The sequence below is a fragment of the Silurus aristotelis genome (assembly GCF_946808225.1).
Source record: "Silurus aristotelis genome assembly, chromosome: 3".
NCBI lineage: Eukaryota > Metazoa > Chordata > Actinopteri > Siluriformes > Siluridae > Silurus > Silurus aristotelis.
The window spans coordinates 29,526,727-29,542,082 of NC_139576.1; the positions used below are offsets into that span (position 1 = coordinate 29,526,727).

At 35.2% G+C, this 15,356-nt stretch overlaps 2 protein-coding genes across 2 annotated transcripts in view; one reads left to right on the top strand and one right to left on the bottom strand.

Annotated features, from left to right (window-relative positions):
- The window catches only part of LOC310724036 (craniofacial development protein 2-like), a 384,292-nt gene that overhangs the window by 86,045 nt on the left and 282,891 nt on the right, over positions 1-15,356 (bottom strand). The window lies entirely within an intron of this gene.
- On the top strand, positions 3,049-14,105 carry lims2 (LIM and senescent cell antigen-like domains 2). The gene is made up of 11 exons (XM_083537799.1): positions 3,049-3,371; positions 5,117-5,276; positions 6,219-6,285; positions 7,369-7,489; positions 7,790-7,939; positions 9,409-9,559; positions 9,797-9,889; positions 9,977-10,025; positions 12,465-12,540; positions 12,755-12,907; positions 13,026-14,105. The coding sequence occupies exons 1-10, from the start codon at positions 3,187-3,189 to the stop codon at positions 12,888-12,890; spliced, it is 1,188 nt and encodes a 395-aa protein (XP_083393925.1). The 5' UTR covers positions 3,049-3,186; the 3' UTR covers positions 12,891-12,907; positions 13,026-14,105.

Below are 15,356 nucleotides of genomic sequence, written 5' to 3' on the forward strand. Positions count from 1 at the left end.
CTCTCTCTCTCTCTCTCTCTCTCTCTCTCTCACACACACACACACACACACACACACACACACACACACACAAACACGCACACACACACGCGCACACGCACGCGCACACACACACACACACACACACACACAGATAAATTTAGGACTGATACTATATGATATTATAGCCCACTTTAGTGACACTTCATTAGTAATTTTACTGAATCAGTTGCAGGGAACACATATGAGCTTATAACACTAGAATATTATACTTGCAAATTAAAATGTAATTATTGTGTTTTAATGAAGGGATTCAAGCTTTTTCAGATGATTCTGCTTTTGCGATTCAGAGAGCATGATAAGACCCCAACAGAGCATTAATGAAACACAAAAATATATACTGATCACCAATATTCTCTGATACGATATTTTTTATGTATCATTGAGATTGTGAGATATATCCTATTGCTTTACAGTAAGCTTTATTACTAACACATTAAGTCAAGTCAAGTTTATTTCTAAAGCGCTTTTTCAAAACAGATATTGTCTCAAAGCAGCTTTACAGAATTTAACAATTAAGGTGAACGATGTGTATTTATCCCTGATGAGCAGCCATGGTGACTGTGATGTAATAAGGCAGAAACCTTGAGAGGAACCAGACTCACAAGTGGAACCCATCCTCATTTGGGTGAAATCAAGAGTGTGATTATTTTTATTTTAAAAACTCACTGAGATTGAAAATCTCTTTTACAGGAGTGACCTGGCCAAATTGAGCAACAATACAATTTGTTTCGACACAGAACAATTTCATTTCATTGAATCAACTTCCATTTGCCGAATGACTACTTTACATTTATCCAAAGACAACAAATTTTGTAACTTCACAAACGACTGAAGGTGATTACAGTCAAACGGGGCTGCATACACAAAAGCCTTCTTACCTAATTCATTCGCATCTAGCAAAAGAAACAGAAATAATATAACAGTTTTGAGAATGTAGAGAATATTTCTCAACAGTTTTCTGTTAAATAAGACAGCAAAGATATGAAGGCAACATCCCCAAGATAGCTTTATAAATAATTAAGTACCAATGCATTTTTCTCCTACTAGACAAAGAGGGCCAACCCACTCTGGTATACAAGGCACAATGATGAGTTGAAGATTTACAATTTAATATAAATCTTAGCACACCATGATAAACAGCATCTAAAGTAGAGAGAATATATAATGGTGAAACCAATTTCTTTCTTGCATTAAATGACAAACAAATCTTGTTCCCAAAATAGAACCCAAGCTTAACTTAAAATTTTTTCTTCAGTTATATGAGTAATATGAGAACCAAAAGATAAAACATCGTCAACAATAATGTGAAAATATTTGTATTCTTTTGCTTATTCAATCATAGTACTTTGTAGAGTCTGCAGAGAGATTAAATTACCTTCAAGTTTTTTTGAACCGAAAAAATAACATATACTTAGTTTTATCACTATTCAGAACAAGTTTTAAACTAGAAAGCCGTGATTGGATGACATCAAAAGCTGACTGAAGCTTAAACAGGGCTTGCTGCCCAGAAGAACTACAGTACATAGTAGTATCATCTGCATAAAAATAAGAGTTAGCATTTTGAATGTAATAATCAAGACTGCTTATATAAATAGTGAGTAAGAGGGGCCCCAGCACAGATTCTTGGGGAACACCTTTAGCAGTCTCCAATGAATCAGATAGTTTACTTTCAATTTGTACACGTTGAGTTCTTACACTTAAATATTTAATTTTTTTACCAAAAAATAACATAACTTGATAAACCAACGCTTTTAAATCTATGCAGCAATATTTCGTGATCCACCATGTCAAAAGCTTTAGATAAGTCAATAAAAAGAGAGGCACAGAAATCACCATTATCAATTGATCCCACAATTTCATTTAGAACTTTCAAAACAGCTTTGGTAGTACTGTGTTTTTTGCAGAACCCAGATTGATTAATAGACAACACTTTGTTTGTATTCAAATAACATGTTAACTGTTCACAAATAAAACTTTCTAAAATCTTTGTTAAAACACAGAAATTTGAAATCGGCCTGTAATTACCTAACACTGCAGGATCTCCCCCTTTTAACAGAGGAACAACAAAAGCTGATTTTCAAATTTCCGGAACAACACCTGTGTTTAATGAGAGGTTAAAAATGTAATTTAAAGGGGATATAATAATATCTTCAGCTAATGTCAAATAAATAGGTTCCACACAATCAGGGCCTGGTGATTTATTTGTGTCCAGCAATCTGAGTGCTTTATAAACATCCGAGTTCTTGATTTGTTTAAATCAAAACTCCTCTTTTTTTGAACGACTTTCTGCGTTATAGATTATAAATCTTTAAATAATACAGAACACTGAAGAGTGAGAACTAACATGAGCAAATATATTATATATATTTTATATATAATAAATATTATATATTTGCCCTCTTATTTAATTCTGTTATACCACCTGCTTCTGACCTCACTGATCAGATCGCCTTGCATTCACTTCAGCCAAGCCATTCTCATTTTAATGTAGAGCATCAGGGTGGGTCAGTCAGGTCCGAATGTCACATTGTCTCATCTCCTCAGCAGGACCAACATCGGTTAGATGTGGGAGGTGGGGATCGAATCAAATTGAGAACATATTCTTGCGAAGTTCTAGTTTTATTTGTTTAGCACTTTGGATATTGTCACACAAGTGATTTACAGACATCATCATTTTCCATTTAAAAACTGTCCCTTTAGGCAAAGCTACACATGAATAATTTTACATTTTATATTTCTGAGTACATGAAATATATTAATATGTGAGCTATTTAAAAAGATTTAATGTTTATGATGTTAATGTTTATTCTACAATAACAATTAAATGACCAGCAATATTTTTTTAAAAGGCAGTAGCATTGCACAGGTGGGAGTTTAAGCTGTGTCCCACAAGGCACACAAAGTTGATAAGAGCTGGGGATGACTGAATGGTAGAGAATTTAACCGGTAAAGGAAAGAACTTCCTCCCCCACAAACCTTCACCCCCCCCCCCCTCTGTGAAAACACAGCAGCTGCTAGAACCTATTTTGGTGATGATGGCATCAGTCTATTTGTAGTGAAGCACAGGGCAAGTGAGCTGCCTTTTTTTTACAAGACTGTTGGACTACTTTGAACAACCTGACTGACTTTTTCATTGTAACCAACATGGAGGCACAAAAACGAGGAATTCCAGCTTCAATTCCTGAGAATGAAGAGCTCACAGAGTTGCAGATGAATGGGGTCCAGGACAGGGAGAATGGTGGAGAAGCTGAAGTTCCTCTAGCCAAATCTCAGAGAAGACGCAGTGATGTGAAAGTCTATAAGGAGTTTTGTGACTTCTATGCTCGTTTGTAAGTTTCATATTGCTTCTGTTTATTCACTAGTGCTTTTTTTTTGGATACTGACAGACTATTTTATCTAGGTGTCACTATAAATCAGAAAGTTTTCTTCCATGACAATAAAATATAATTATAAAGCAATGGTTTTGAAAAATGTCAGTATCCTCAGTAATTGGACAACTGAAGATGTAAAAATGGCACCACACTGAGAGACCTACCTTGAAAGATAATGAATTCATGTTTAAAATTAGTTTAATTCATATTCATCAGTGATCCTGAGCAAGAGACATTCCCCTTTCTTATATTTCTTTCTCAAACTGTTTGACCTTAACCTTATGAAAGGAATGATAATGTCTGTTTTCTAAAGCATATTGAATAAATGATACCAATATGATAAATTGATACATTATTATATTTGAAAGCATTGTCATATATGCGTAGAGTTGATGGTATCACCTCTTAAGTGTACAGTTATTTACTGTAGATATTTCCATACAATATTCATTAGCATGCATTTTCTTTTGTGAAAATAAGTGACCTAAAGACCACTAGAGACTAAATACAACCAGTGTGTGTGTGTATGTGTGTGTGCATGTTTGTAGGTATGTGTGTTGCAATGGTATGAGTGGATCAGATGCAGCTGCATTGCTGGGATTTTTAAACACTTTGGCGACACTGCTGGTTTGAGAACAGCTCAGAGACCAAAAATATCCAGTCAAGATCCAGCCAATATATAACACCAGTCCAGAGGTCTGAGTGACACTGACACTGGGGAAAGGCTACAGACAATTAAATAGCTTAAACAGCAATCCTAAAACTACGTGAGGACACAAAGTAGGCAGAGGTTCTCCTTCAGTTTAAAACAAAGTTCCTGGAAGTTTCAAATAATGCATGAGAAAATCACATGAGAACGTAAAGTCAATCGGTTTTTAAATCAAGAAGCAAATGCACACAGCAATAGACTGTGCAGTCAACACAGTCTTAGACTTGCAGGTATTTAGACACAGCAGGCCTTAAACAAACAAACTAACTAATAGCTAACTGTCTTATAACAAAATGAGTCGATGAATAATAGACTAGAACAAAAACAAGCAAAAAAACACACAAGTGAATATGAGTTACTACTATGTGATAAACCTGTGATATGAAAAGGAAAATTCATAACAACTGATGAAGTTATTAGATAAAAGAGATATAGAACTTTGAGAATACTTGGTCATAACAGGCAGATTTACTTTGAACTTTTTACCTTCAACTCCTCACAACCTTTCTGCTAAAACATGTGCCTAAAGATTTGTCTGCTGATTAAAAGGTAAAAAATTTGCTAATATTTAACAAACTTTTTACATTTTATTTCCTAAAACGGGACCTTTGTTCTGTGATAGACCTTTTTATTTTTTTTATTAAAAAATCTAATTTCATTAATTACATACACAACCGTACACAATAAACATAAATAAATAGAAATGACATTATCAAAGTAGAATATACATACACCAGAATATTTGTACATGTAGGAAGTCGGAAAATATACCAAATATAAGAATCTCATTTGTGAAATGCAGAGATCAATAGCCAAAACAGAATGGTTTATTTTGAATGATTTAGAAAGTACAATGGTTTGTGCAGTAAATGCTTTATTGTTTATTATATTATTATTTCATTGTTTAAAAATGTAAGATGTGTTTGTATTATTGAAAGTTTTCAAAAGTAAAATAGGTTCAACATAGTGATTTTTAATGTTTTTGTTTCCCCAGTAATATGGCAAACGCTCTTGCTAATGCTGTTTGTGAACTCTGCAAAACTGGCTTCACTCCTTCTGAGAAAATTGTAAACAGTAATGGGGAATTGTATCATGAGCAGTGTTTCGTGTGTGCACAGTGTTTTCAGCAATTTTCAGAAGGCTTATATTATGAGGTAGGTTTCATCTTTATCTCCGCTCTAATTGCTAGTCTTATAGGTTTGCTGTTTTTGCCTGGAGAATTGATTTATGATAGTACTGATACACGGGAGTACAACGCTTGTTGATAAATGAGCAACGAAATTCTCTAGAACAGAACGAAAATAATTCTTCTTACCTCAGATTATTCAACATTTGTCATAATGTACTAAATTGGATTAGATAAGATTAGATTAAATACAACTTGATTGTCATTGTGCAAGGTACATGTACAGAGCCAATGAAATGCAGTTAGCATCTAACCAGAAGTGCATAAGTGGCCTATTTACAATAGATTACAGTAGATAAATAAAGTATGAGGTCCATATATACAGGGGTGAGGGTGAATAATGTACAGTAGGTAATAATATATACTGTACAAAGATTCGGCATAGACAGAAGATAATATACTCAAATAACACAATATAGTTATATACCAGTATGAATGTATGTATGATACAGTATATCTAACAGTATAAATATGGGTGGAATGTATAGAGAGATTCAGTTTAACAAACCAGATTGGTGGACATTTTAAAGGCAGACTAACAGGTCTTTGAGGGTCAGAATTCTAGCTGATAGACAGGTGTTCAAATACTTATTTGCAGCTGTATCATACAAATAAATAGTTTAAAAATCATATATTGTGATTTCTGGATTTATTTTTTTTTATTATGTCTCTCACAGTGGACATGCACCTACGACAAACAATTTCAGACCCCTCCATGATTTCTAAGTGGGAGAACTTGCAAAATAGCAGGGTGTTTAAATACTTATTTTCCTCACTGTACTTTCCTCTTTTGTTTTAGTCCTTTTAAGTAACTGGGCTGTATGTCAGATTTATATTAACAGCTAGTTCAATTATCTAAAAGTGATGCTTATAACCTAAATAAACCTGCAGATTTTTTTTCCTGTTGCAGTTTGACGACCGAAAATACTGTGAGCATGATTTCCACATGCTCTTTGCTCCATGTTGTAATCAGTGTGGTGAGTAATTCAGATGAAGCTTCACATTAACTCTTTGTAATATTTTTGTTTTTGTACCTTACAAGTGTTCAGTTTTTCAATGTTTTGTCAATACTTTTCAATAGTTTGTCTACAGCTTAATAAAACTATTAATAACAGAATAACACCCATTTCTTTTTGAAAATGTTACTGGGAGTCGCAGTCTTGCTCTAACCGGTTTTCCTAATAATTTTTGGTAAAGGTACATGAAGCATTTCACTGCATGTAGTACCTTGTATGCATGTGTATGTGACAAATAAAATTGTATTTGATTTGAAGGTAAAAGCCTTTAAAATAGGAAACTACCCAAAAACCAGGGCTCCTGTGTGCATCAAACGTCTAGACTTTTGTGATGAATAAATTCTTTTGAATGTAAGATGCAGCAGAATGAGTGCATGATGCTGAAATTTGAAGCGGAACAGACAGTGTTGGCCTGATTAGTGCCAACATGCATTCAACTGAGTAAGATTTTTACACTGGAAACTTGGCACTCTGATGGCTTTTAATTCCTCCAGATGTACATTAGATCACCGATGTACATTTGCCTCGCATTGCTGATGCTTGTGCACATGCCCAGAAAGTGTATGTTGGGTGTAAAACAGATTCCTTTTTTTAGTGTCGTCAGTTCACTCCATTCCAGGTGGATCATTATCCTATCACAGCATGTCTGCTACTCTCTTGTTTTATTAATTATGTATTGTCTGAAGCTGGAAGTGACAACAGTAAGGGATAAGACTTTTAAAGGATGTTTTAAAAAGTTAAAAATACATTTTCTCTCTCTCTCTCTTTCTTTGTACCACTCCACTTCTTAGCATGTGCAGGAATTTATCCTTTGATTTATAGCCCCGTAAAGTACACAAATATAACTGAACTTTAACTGAAATACTGAAAAATCAACCTTTGCATTTGACATTAACCAGAAATGTGAAAATCTGAAGGTAACACAATGTAACTGTAGGATAATCAAAACAGAAGAAATTTGTTTTTTTCTTTGCTGTTGGGAACACGTTCTAAGTACCGTTTTAAATTCAGTGTACAGTGTTTGTATTTGTATGATGTGTGCAGGGGAGTTCATTATTGGTCGAGTCATTAAGGCCATAAACAATAGTTGGCACCCAGAGTGTTTTCGCTGTAATATCTGCCGCGCTGTGCTTGCTGATGTTGGATTTGCAAAGAATGCAGGCAGGTAAATGTATCCCACACCAAATGACAAAATTGCTATATTCACATTATAATAGAAACTGTTTGAAATTGCACATTGAATTTGTAATCTATAAAATTTTTCACTTTTCTTAATGAAATGGCCACAAGGCAGGAGAACTGTAAATATTTCACTCCCAATATTGCAGAGTAACTACAAATAACAACTTAGACTGAAACACATCTTTTAAAATGTAGTTTGTAATCCAATGCCTCATTAGATATTGTATATCTCAACTTATTAAATATTAAATGGAAAGTTAAGTATCTGTTGAACCTTAAACAGACACCTGTGTCGTCCATGCCACATCCGCGAGAGAGCCTGTGGCCTGGGCAAGTATGTTTGCCAGAAGTGTCACACCATCATCGATGAACAGCCGCTGATCTTTAAGAGTGATCCATACCACCCTGATCACTTTAACTGCAGCAACTGTGGGTGAGTTGTAGCATTTCAGCATTTCTACTCTGGTAGATCAAATCCTCCTCACTTCACATTTGAATGAGAATGTGCATTGGCTTGTGAGCTTTACGCATCAACATAGCTTACAGTTCATCCCAGATCTTCTGAACTATGTAAAAAAAAAAAAGAAAAGAAAATTATATACAGTGGAACCTGGTTATGTCGCCGGCCTGGGGGAAGCCAAAAAGCGGCAAGATAACCGATGATAGAGATAAACGAAAACCAATATGGCGGCAATATATTAACGTGCTTGAAATTTCTTTATGTACATAATGTGCGTTATTAAATGAGAATGTGCATGCACGTGTTTTTGGAGTTTTTTTTACACAACAGCGTTGCCGTGATTTAATTGATTGGTCATGCGGAGTGAGATAACCTGTAATGCGGATAAGGATGCGGAAGCCGAAGTAAACGCAAACAAAGTTTATTGAGAATACTCAGGAGATAATCCACCAATACTTGTAGCGAAGCAGTAATATCCAGTGGTCCACCAAGTTCTGTGAAAGCAGAGACAGTTCGTGTAGAGAATCCACGGATCCGCGCTATGGAAAGCGCAGCACTGGGTAGCAACAGATAAACGTGGTGCAGACAGCGTGAACATGGAAAACAACAGGATCGGGGTAATCCGGGGTGCAGCCGTTGAGAGAATGCGGTGTCCAAGAAGAAGGGTACATAGTGGGATACGTATACGCGATTACACAGACCGACATGAACCAATACATATGATCATGCACAAACAATAACGGACCGCGAGTGTGTGGAGGTGAGGAGCTTAAATAGGAGATGGGATGAGTGAGTGAATGAGAGTCAGGTGTGTGTGATCAGCATGACTGCGACAAGCGCACGGGAGAAGAAGCAGGGTGCTTTGGGGAATGCCGCCGCCAAAGGGGGCGTGGCAGGGGGATTCCTGACATAACCGACGTTAAGTGACAAATTTGCTCCCCCTTGTGCTCGAGATATTAGGGTTTGGCGACCTGAAAAGATCGACATAACCGGTTCCACTTCAAAAACGTCGACTTAATAGGGTTGGCGAGTTAACCGGGGTCTAGATAAGTGGGTTCAACTGTATATATATATATATATATATATATATATATATATATATATATATATATATATATATATATATATATATATATATAATGTATGTGTGTGTGTGTGTGTGTGTGTGTGTGTGTGTGTGTGTGTGTGTTTCTAGAAACACAACCCTTTAGATGTCATCACAAAGCGAATTGTGTTTCTACACAGAGACGGCTTGAGCTGAATAAACAGCAGAATGTTTATATATATTGCATAGAAAATTATTTTAAACTATCTGTTTACACTTATAGGAGTTATCCTTATCAGCTGTGGAGTTGAGGGTTAAGGGCTTTGTTTAAGGGCACAGTTTACCTGGTTATTGTCACGATAAAATTTGAGACTGATTGTGTGTTTTGTGTTTTCAGTAAGGAGCTCACTGCTGATGCTCGGGAGCTAAAGAATGAGTTGTATTGCTTGCCGTGCCATGACAAGATGGGCGTGCCAATCTGTGGGGCATGCAGGAGACCAGTAGAGGGCAGAGTGGTGAATGCAGTCGGCAAGCAATGGCATGTTGAGGTAATCACACAGTATTATCCACAATGTAGTACTATCCAGAAAAAACAACAAGGGGATGATGTTGTGTTTGAATAGCTCAGTTTAGGATAATCATTATGGATGTGTGGCTTTTTTTGTTTATAGATAAATTAGGAATCAATGAAAGGATTCTGTACAACACTACATTTAGGCAAAAAAGCTAAGAAACATAATTTAATGAGGAAAAGTAATGTGTGTGTGTGTTTGTTTGTTTTGTAGCATTTTGTGTGTGCCAAGTGTGAGAAACCTTTCCTGGGCCATCAGCATTATGAACGCAAAGGTCTGGCTTACTGCGAGACCCACTACAATCTGGTACGAACAAAAATATTTGTCACCATATAACAGATGTATCTCGAAAAAGAAAGAATGAGTGTAAAAAAAGATTTTGCTTTTATTTAGCTCTTTGGAGATGTCTGTCACCACTGCAACCATGTCATTGAAGGAGAAGGTAAAACACTTTAATATAATATAATATAATTATATATAATTATATATAATTATATATAATTATATATTTATAATAATAGTTTATATATTATATATATATTATAATAGTTAAATATTTATATTAATAGTATTATTTTATACTATTGTATTAAAACAATGACAAGTCACATGCACACACAATACTATATTGGGTCAAAACTGACACAAAAATCTGAGTCATTGAGTCTCTCTGTTATTCTCTGTTTAAATCTGAAGTCTTGTCCTATTTTCACCTTAAGTGTAGTAAAAGTTATGTATTATTTTGATTATGGTGCAAGTGATAAAATGTTTAGTGACCCTAAAAAAAAAAACCCTGCCAATTTAAACTTTTTATGCTGCCTGCAGCTAGCTGTTAACCAAAATAATCCTGATGAATCTTCCAAGTGTACAATACACTGGCACTAATTCCACAAACATAGAAAAACACTTTTACACAAACACTGAAACTTTTAAATCAACTGAAAATGGAAACTTGGCACAGCGTCTGGCAACGCCCTTTAAAAGTATCAGAGCAAAGTGTTTTAATGAAAATTAATTTTGTGGCTCGTTAAACCCTTACAGGATTTTTGTCTACACTTCCTTAATACATTATTATACAAAAAAACCTTCCTGTTTTACCTAATAAGCCAGAAGAACACCTCCAGCAGGTCATCCACGGCTTTTGAGGCAGTGTTCTACCATAACAACAAATAATCATCAAATTATTAAAGGGGGTTAGCTTTTAGTGTTACATTTGAACCAATGTGTGGGCAACAGACTAAACGTAACGTACATCAGGTTAACAAGACACACACACTGGCGATCAAAATTAGAGAACAATTTATAAACAATTAAACAATTCTGAAATAGTCATCTTTACTGCTCAACAGTTGAAGGAGTTTTTGTCCTGTCTATACCATGCTACCAGAACACCTTTTCCACAAATTAACTAAGGCATTAAAAAAAAAAAACATTATTTTGCAGAAAACACACTGATCAAAATTAGAGAACACTTTCAGATACCTTCCAGTTATTGGTGTTAATCTGGCACCTGGTGCTAATTTCCTTGATTATCTGTCAACCCCTATTTAACTGGCAGCCTACCTTCCAGTTTCACTGACTCTGCAAGATGGTGGGCCGTTCTAAAGTGACTGAAAGCCTCCGGCAGCAGGTTGTCCAGATGAAGGCCAAAGGGATGACCCTATCAGCCATAGCAAGACAAGTTGGTTGTTCCAACTCTGTGATTTCAAGAATATTGAATCTTTATATTGAATCATAAACTCATTCAAGTCCACCAAGAAGGCTGGTCGTCCACGGAAGACAAATACAAGAGAGGACAGGATACGGCGGAGGATCTCAATGGGCAATCGTTTCCACACTGAAGCTGGAATTGCTCACCAGTTCAGCGCTGAACAGTGTAAGGATCTGTCTCGTCATACAGTGTCCCGACGTTTAAGAGCATTCGGACTGAAAGCCCACTCTGCAGTGACCAAACCTCTTATTAGCAGAAAGAATCAAAAGGCTAGACTAAGCATGTTGTGTGGACAGAGGAGAACTGTTCACTTCAGTGATGAAAGCAAGTTTAATTTATTTGGGTCCGAACAGTTCCTTGAAACTGAAAACATTAAAATAATGACATTACCTGCCCAAAGTCCTGATCTCAACCCAATAGAGAACCTCTGGAAAATCCTTGGTGACAAAGTTATGGCCAAGAAACCCACTACAGTCACCGAACTGTGGAGGAGACTGGAAGAAGAGTAGACCAAAATCACACCAGAGCAGTGTGAGAGACTAGTGCTGTCCTGTGGCCACAGATGTGCTGAAGTCATTCAGAGCAGAGGCCTGTACACTTCCTACTAATTGCTGACTGTTGTACCCTTAAGAAAATTTTTATTCTTTTTCCATGCTACAGTCATTGTTCTCTAATTTTGATCAGTGTGTTTTCGGCAATATAAAGTTATTTTTTTTTTAATGCCTTAGTTATTTTGTGGAAAAGGTGTTCTGGTAGCATGGTATAAACAGGACAAAAACTCCAACTGTTGAGCAGTGAAGATGACATTATTTCAGAATTGTTCAATTGTTTATAAATTGTTCTCTAATTTTGATCGCCAGTGTACATTAAGACAAGATGCTCAAGCAAAAGTCTTTCATGTAGGTATGGTAAAGGTGCACTTAAATATATATGTAAAATGATGCTCAATTTAAGGCTTGGTCCATTAATGTAAATGTATGTCCACATATTAACTGTCTGTTCATTACGCTGCTGGTGATATTCTTATAATAAAGAAGTTATATAGGATATAGATATCTAAAGCAAATCCAGACACTGTACAGGTCCCATAGAGAATGTGTTATTCTTCCGTTTATCAAATTTTGCACTGTGCAAAAACTTAAAACTTAAACTGTGCTGTTTTTCTTGAAGTCATTTCAGCACTAAATAAAGCCTGGTGCATCAACTGCTTTGCCTGTTCCACCTGCAGTTCTAAGCTGACCCCGAAGTGAGTTTCTGTTTTCCATGCCTGATAATTAATGCCTCTCTAGTGGCAAACTATTTTAGATAAGAATATTAAAAATAATAAAAAGTATTTTATAAATTATGGATGAGAATCCTCAGGCGGAATGTAATGGCTAAAGGGATTCTAACGCTACGTCTTTCTTCTTCATTGCTTCTTATACTACCTTTGCTTTCTTGTGGCCTTTATAATCATACAGGGACAAGTTTGTGGAGCTTGATCTGAAGCCTGTATGCAAACAGTGCTATGAAAGAATGCCAACGCAGCTCAAGCATCGTCTAGCTAAGCGGGAACATGACTCCAAGGACAAAAAGAAAATGGGTATCTGTCTGTAAAGTTATCCATTGCACTGGTGAGTTTCCTTCTCTCTTGTGTCTTATGTACTTATATTACGATTTTTGATTGGTATTTTTAAAAAGTAAATGATTTTTAATTCTTATAACAATTTTTTTTCCCTTTTTTTTTTTTAGGCATAGTGCGACGCTTATTAGGCAATGTACCAAGTGTGGATGTATTTGAGATCCCGAAGCCTTCTGTGCTCTGTCTATTTGCATAAATACAAGTATTATAGTCCTTTGTTATAACCTTTGTGTTTGCACCATAATACCTCATGTACCATAATGATACATACAAGTTTTAACAGGGGTATAGAGAATTTCTTTATCTAAAGTTTCTGCCAAAATATTTTGAAGTTTTTTGAAAGACACATGCAGGTTCCTTTGGTTTATGTGCAACAACTTTCACTTTGATCAAACAAATATATAAATGTACAGGTGTTGGTACAGCAACATAATAGACAGTTAAACTTTTTAACTGCTTTAACTGGATTTTCACTGAAAAATCCTCATTTAGCATGAACAAGTGCTTTACACACTTTTGACATCTCGATCAGTAAACATTAAGCTGAAATACTTAATGTAAAACCTAGCCTCATGTAACATTTGACAAAGGTGTTCTTTACTAATTGGATATTTCTTTCTGACCTTGCAATCCAGTTCATCCCAGAGCAGTTCAACAGGATTTAGGTGTGGTGACCGAGCAGGAAATTCCATGATAAAGAACACTCCAAACGACTGTTTTATCTCTAAATAACAGAGTTGAACATATGCTTCTAGTTACTTGTTTATAATAGTTCCTATTGTGTGAATGTTGGCTCCAGTCAGCTGCAGTCCAGATGGAATTACATGTGGTGATAAGTGTGGAATAATAGCCATGTTGGATCAGTATTTTTACCTGGAAGAAGTTATGGAGAAAGTCCAACCTTCCCTATTCCAAATCAAATGCCAAACCATTAAACTTTCACCTCCATGTTTGACTGTGTCTGTGAGGCATTCAATCGTGTGTTTTTGTCGTTTACCTAGTTTGTTGCATATAAATAAGGAAAATGAATGTGTCTCAAAAACCATAAAACATTACATATTTCCAAAATTTGGACAGTGACTGTACACTATGACATGTTCCTAAAGTGTTGTCTCCCCAGGGGTCCAAGGAAGCTGGTGGCTGCATCACTTTAAAGCTATTATATTTATCATTGAGAATTTATTTGAGATATATATATATATATATATATATATATATATATATATATATATATATATATATATATATATATATATAATTTCAGTACTTGGGTTATATTCAGAAAATATCTTGAACTGTTAGGCGGGTCTGTAGAATTTATTTCTTTATTTATGTACAGATATTTTAAGAGCTTCTGCCTGATGACATTACTGGCAACTGTGTGACTACATTTTGACAATTAAAAACACATTGTGATGCAGCCATCTTGTTGTTTCTCTGTTTTTGCCATATCTCCTATCTTTGTTTACTACATTGCAGTTTCTGCTAGATTTTTATTAAGACTATAAACTTAGCATTATGCAATAACACCTGTCTTATGATGTGCAGTAAAATGTCGACACTGACAGACTATACAATAATATTCAGAGATTAACTTTTGTTCCTTCACTCTGATTGGACAGGATTCTGGATAAGGCGCATGCTTAAGGTAACTGAAATCTGAGTTCTGAGTTCTTTATATAATTAATTGTGCTTTTGTCTTTTCTTTTTAGTTCTTCTTTCTGCAGAAATAAACTATTCTTCAAGTAAATAATGTTTTTAAAAGATACTAATATTTATAGACACAGATATAATATTAATAGAACTTCTTGCAAGGAACATCATTCTTCTACAGTTTTATTCTAATATAAAAGCACATAAGAAATTGAGGCAAATTCTTCCTGAGATTTTTGCAATTTAGAATAAAAATACATTCTATCAATAATAGATAAATGATCTACAAATAGAAAAGAAAGATTAAGAGAGCAAAAACTCTGAAAAACTAATAATTCCCCCGGTCCTCCTTTATCAGTGATAAGAACGAAGTATTTTGGAGTAACAGGAATTTTTCAGTTTAAGTTTTAGTGCAAATTATTTTTTTTCCCTACAGAAAGAATACAATTTACAAACCAATTGCCAAAGATTAGATTAGCTTTAATATAACATGTCCTTATTTTTCCTGATATGTGTAAGATGTGAAATTGTGTTTAATATGTGGTAGCAGGTGAATAGCATTTGTTTTCAAAAATAGATTTTTTTGACAGGGAAGGAATGACATTGCAAATTAATATAAAACTTAAGTCACCCAGTTCTGGGAAAATATGGTTGTGTTTGGGAAGGATGAGCAGTGAGATTAATAATATCAGTGGCTAGAAACCACAGGTTGCATGAAGTGAATTTAAGCAGCTATCACTGCACAGTACACCACAACAATGATGGAACTGTAATGAATGGAATTTTGT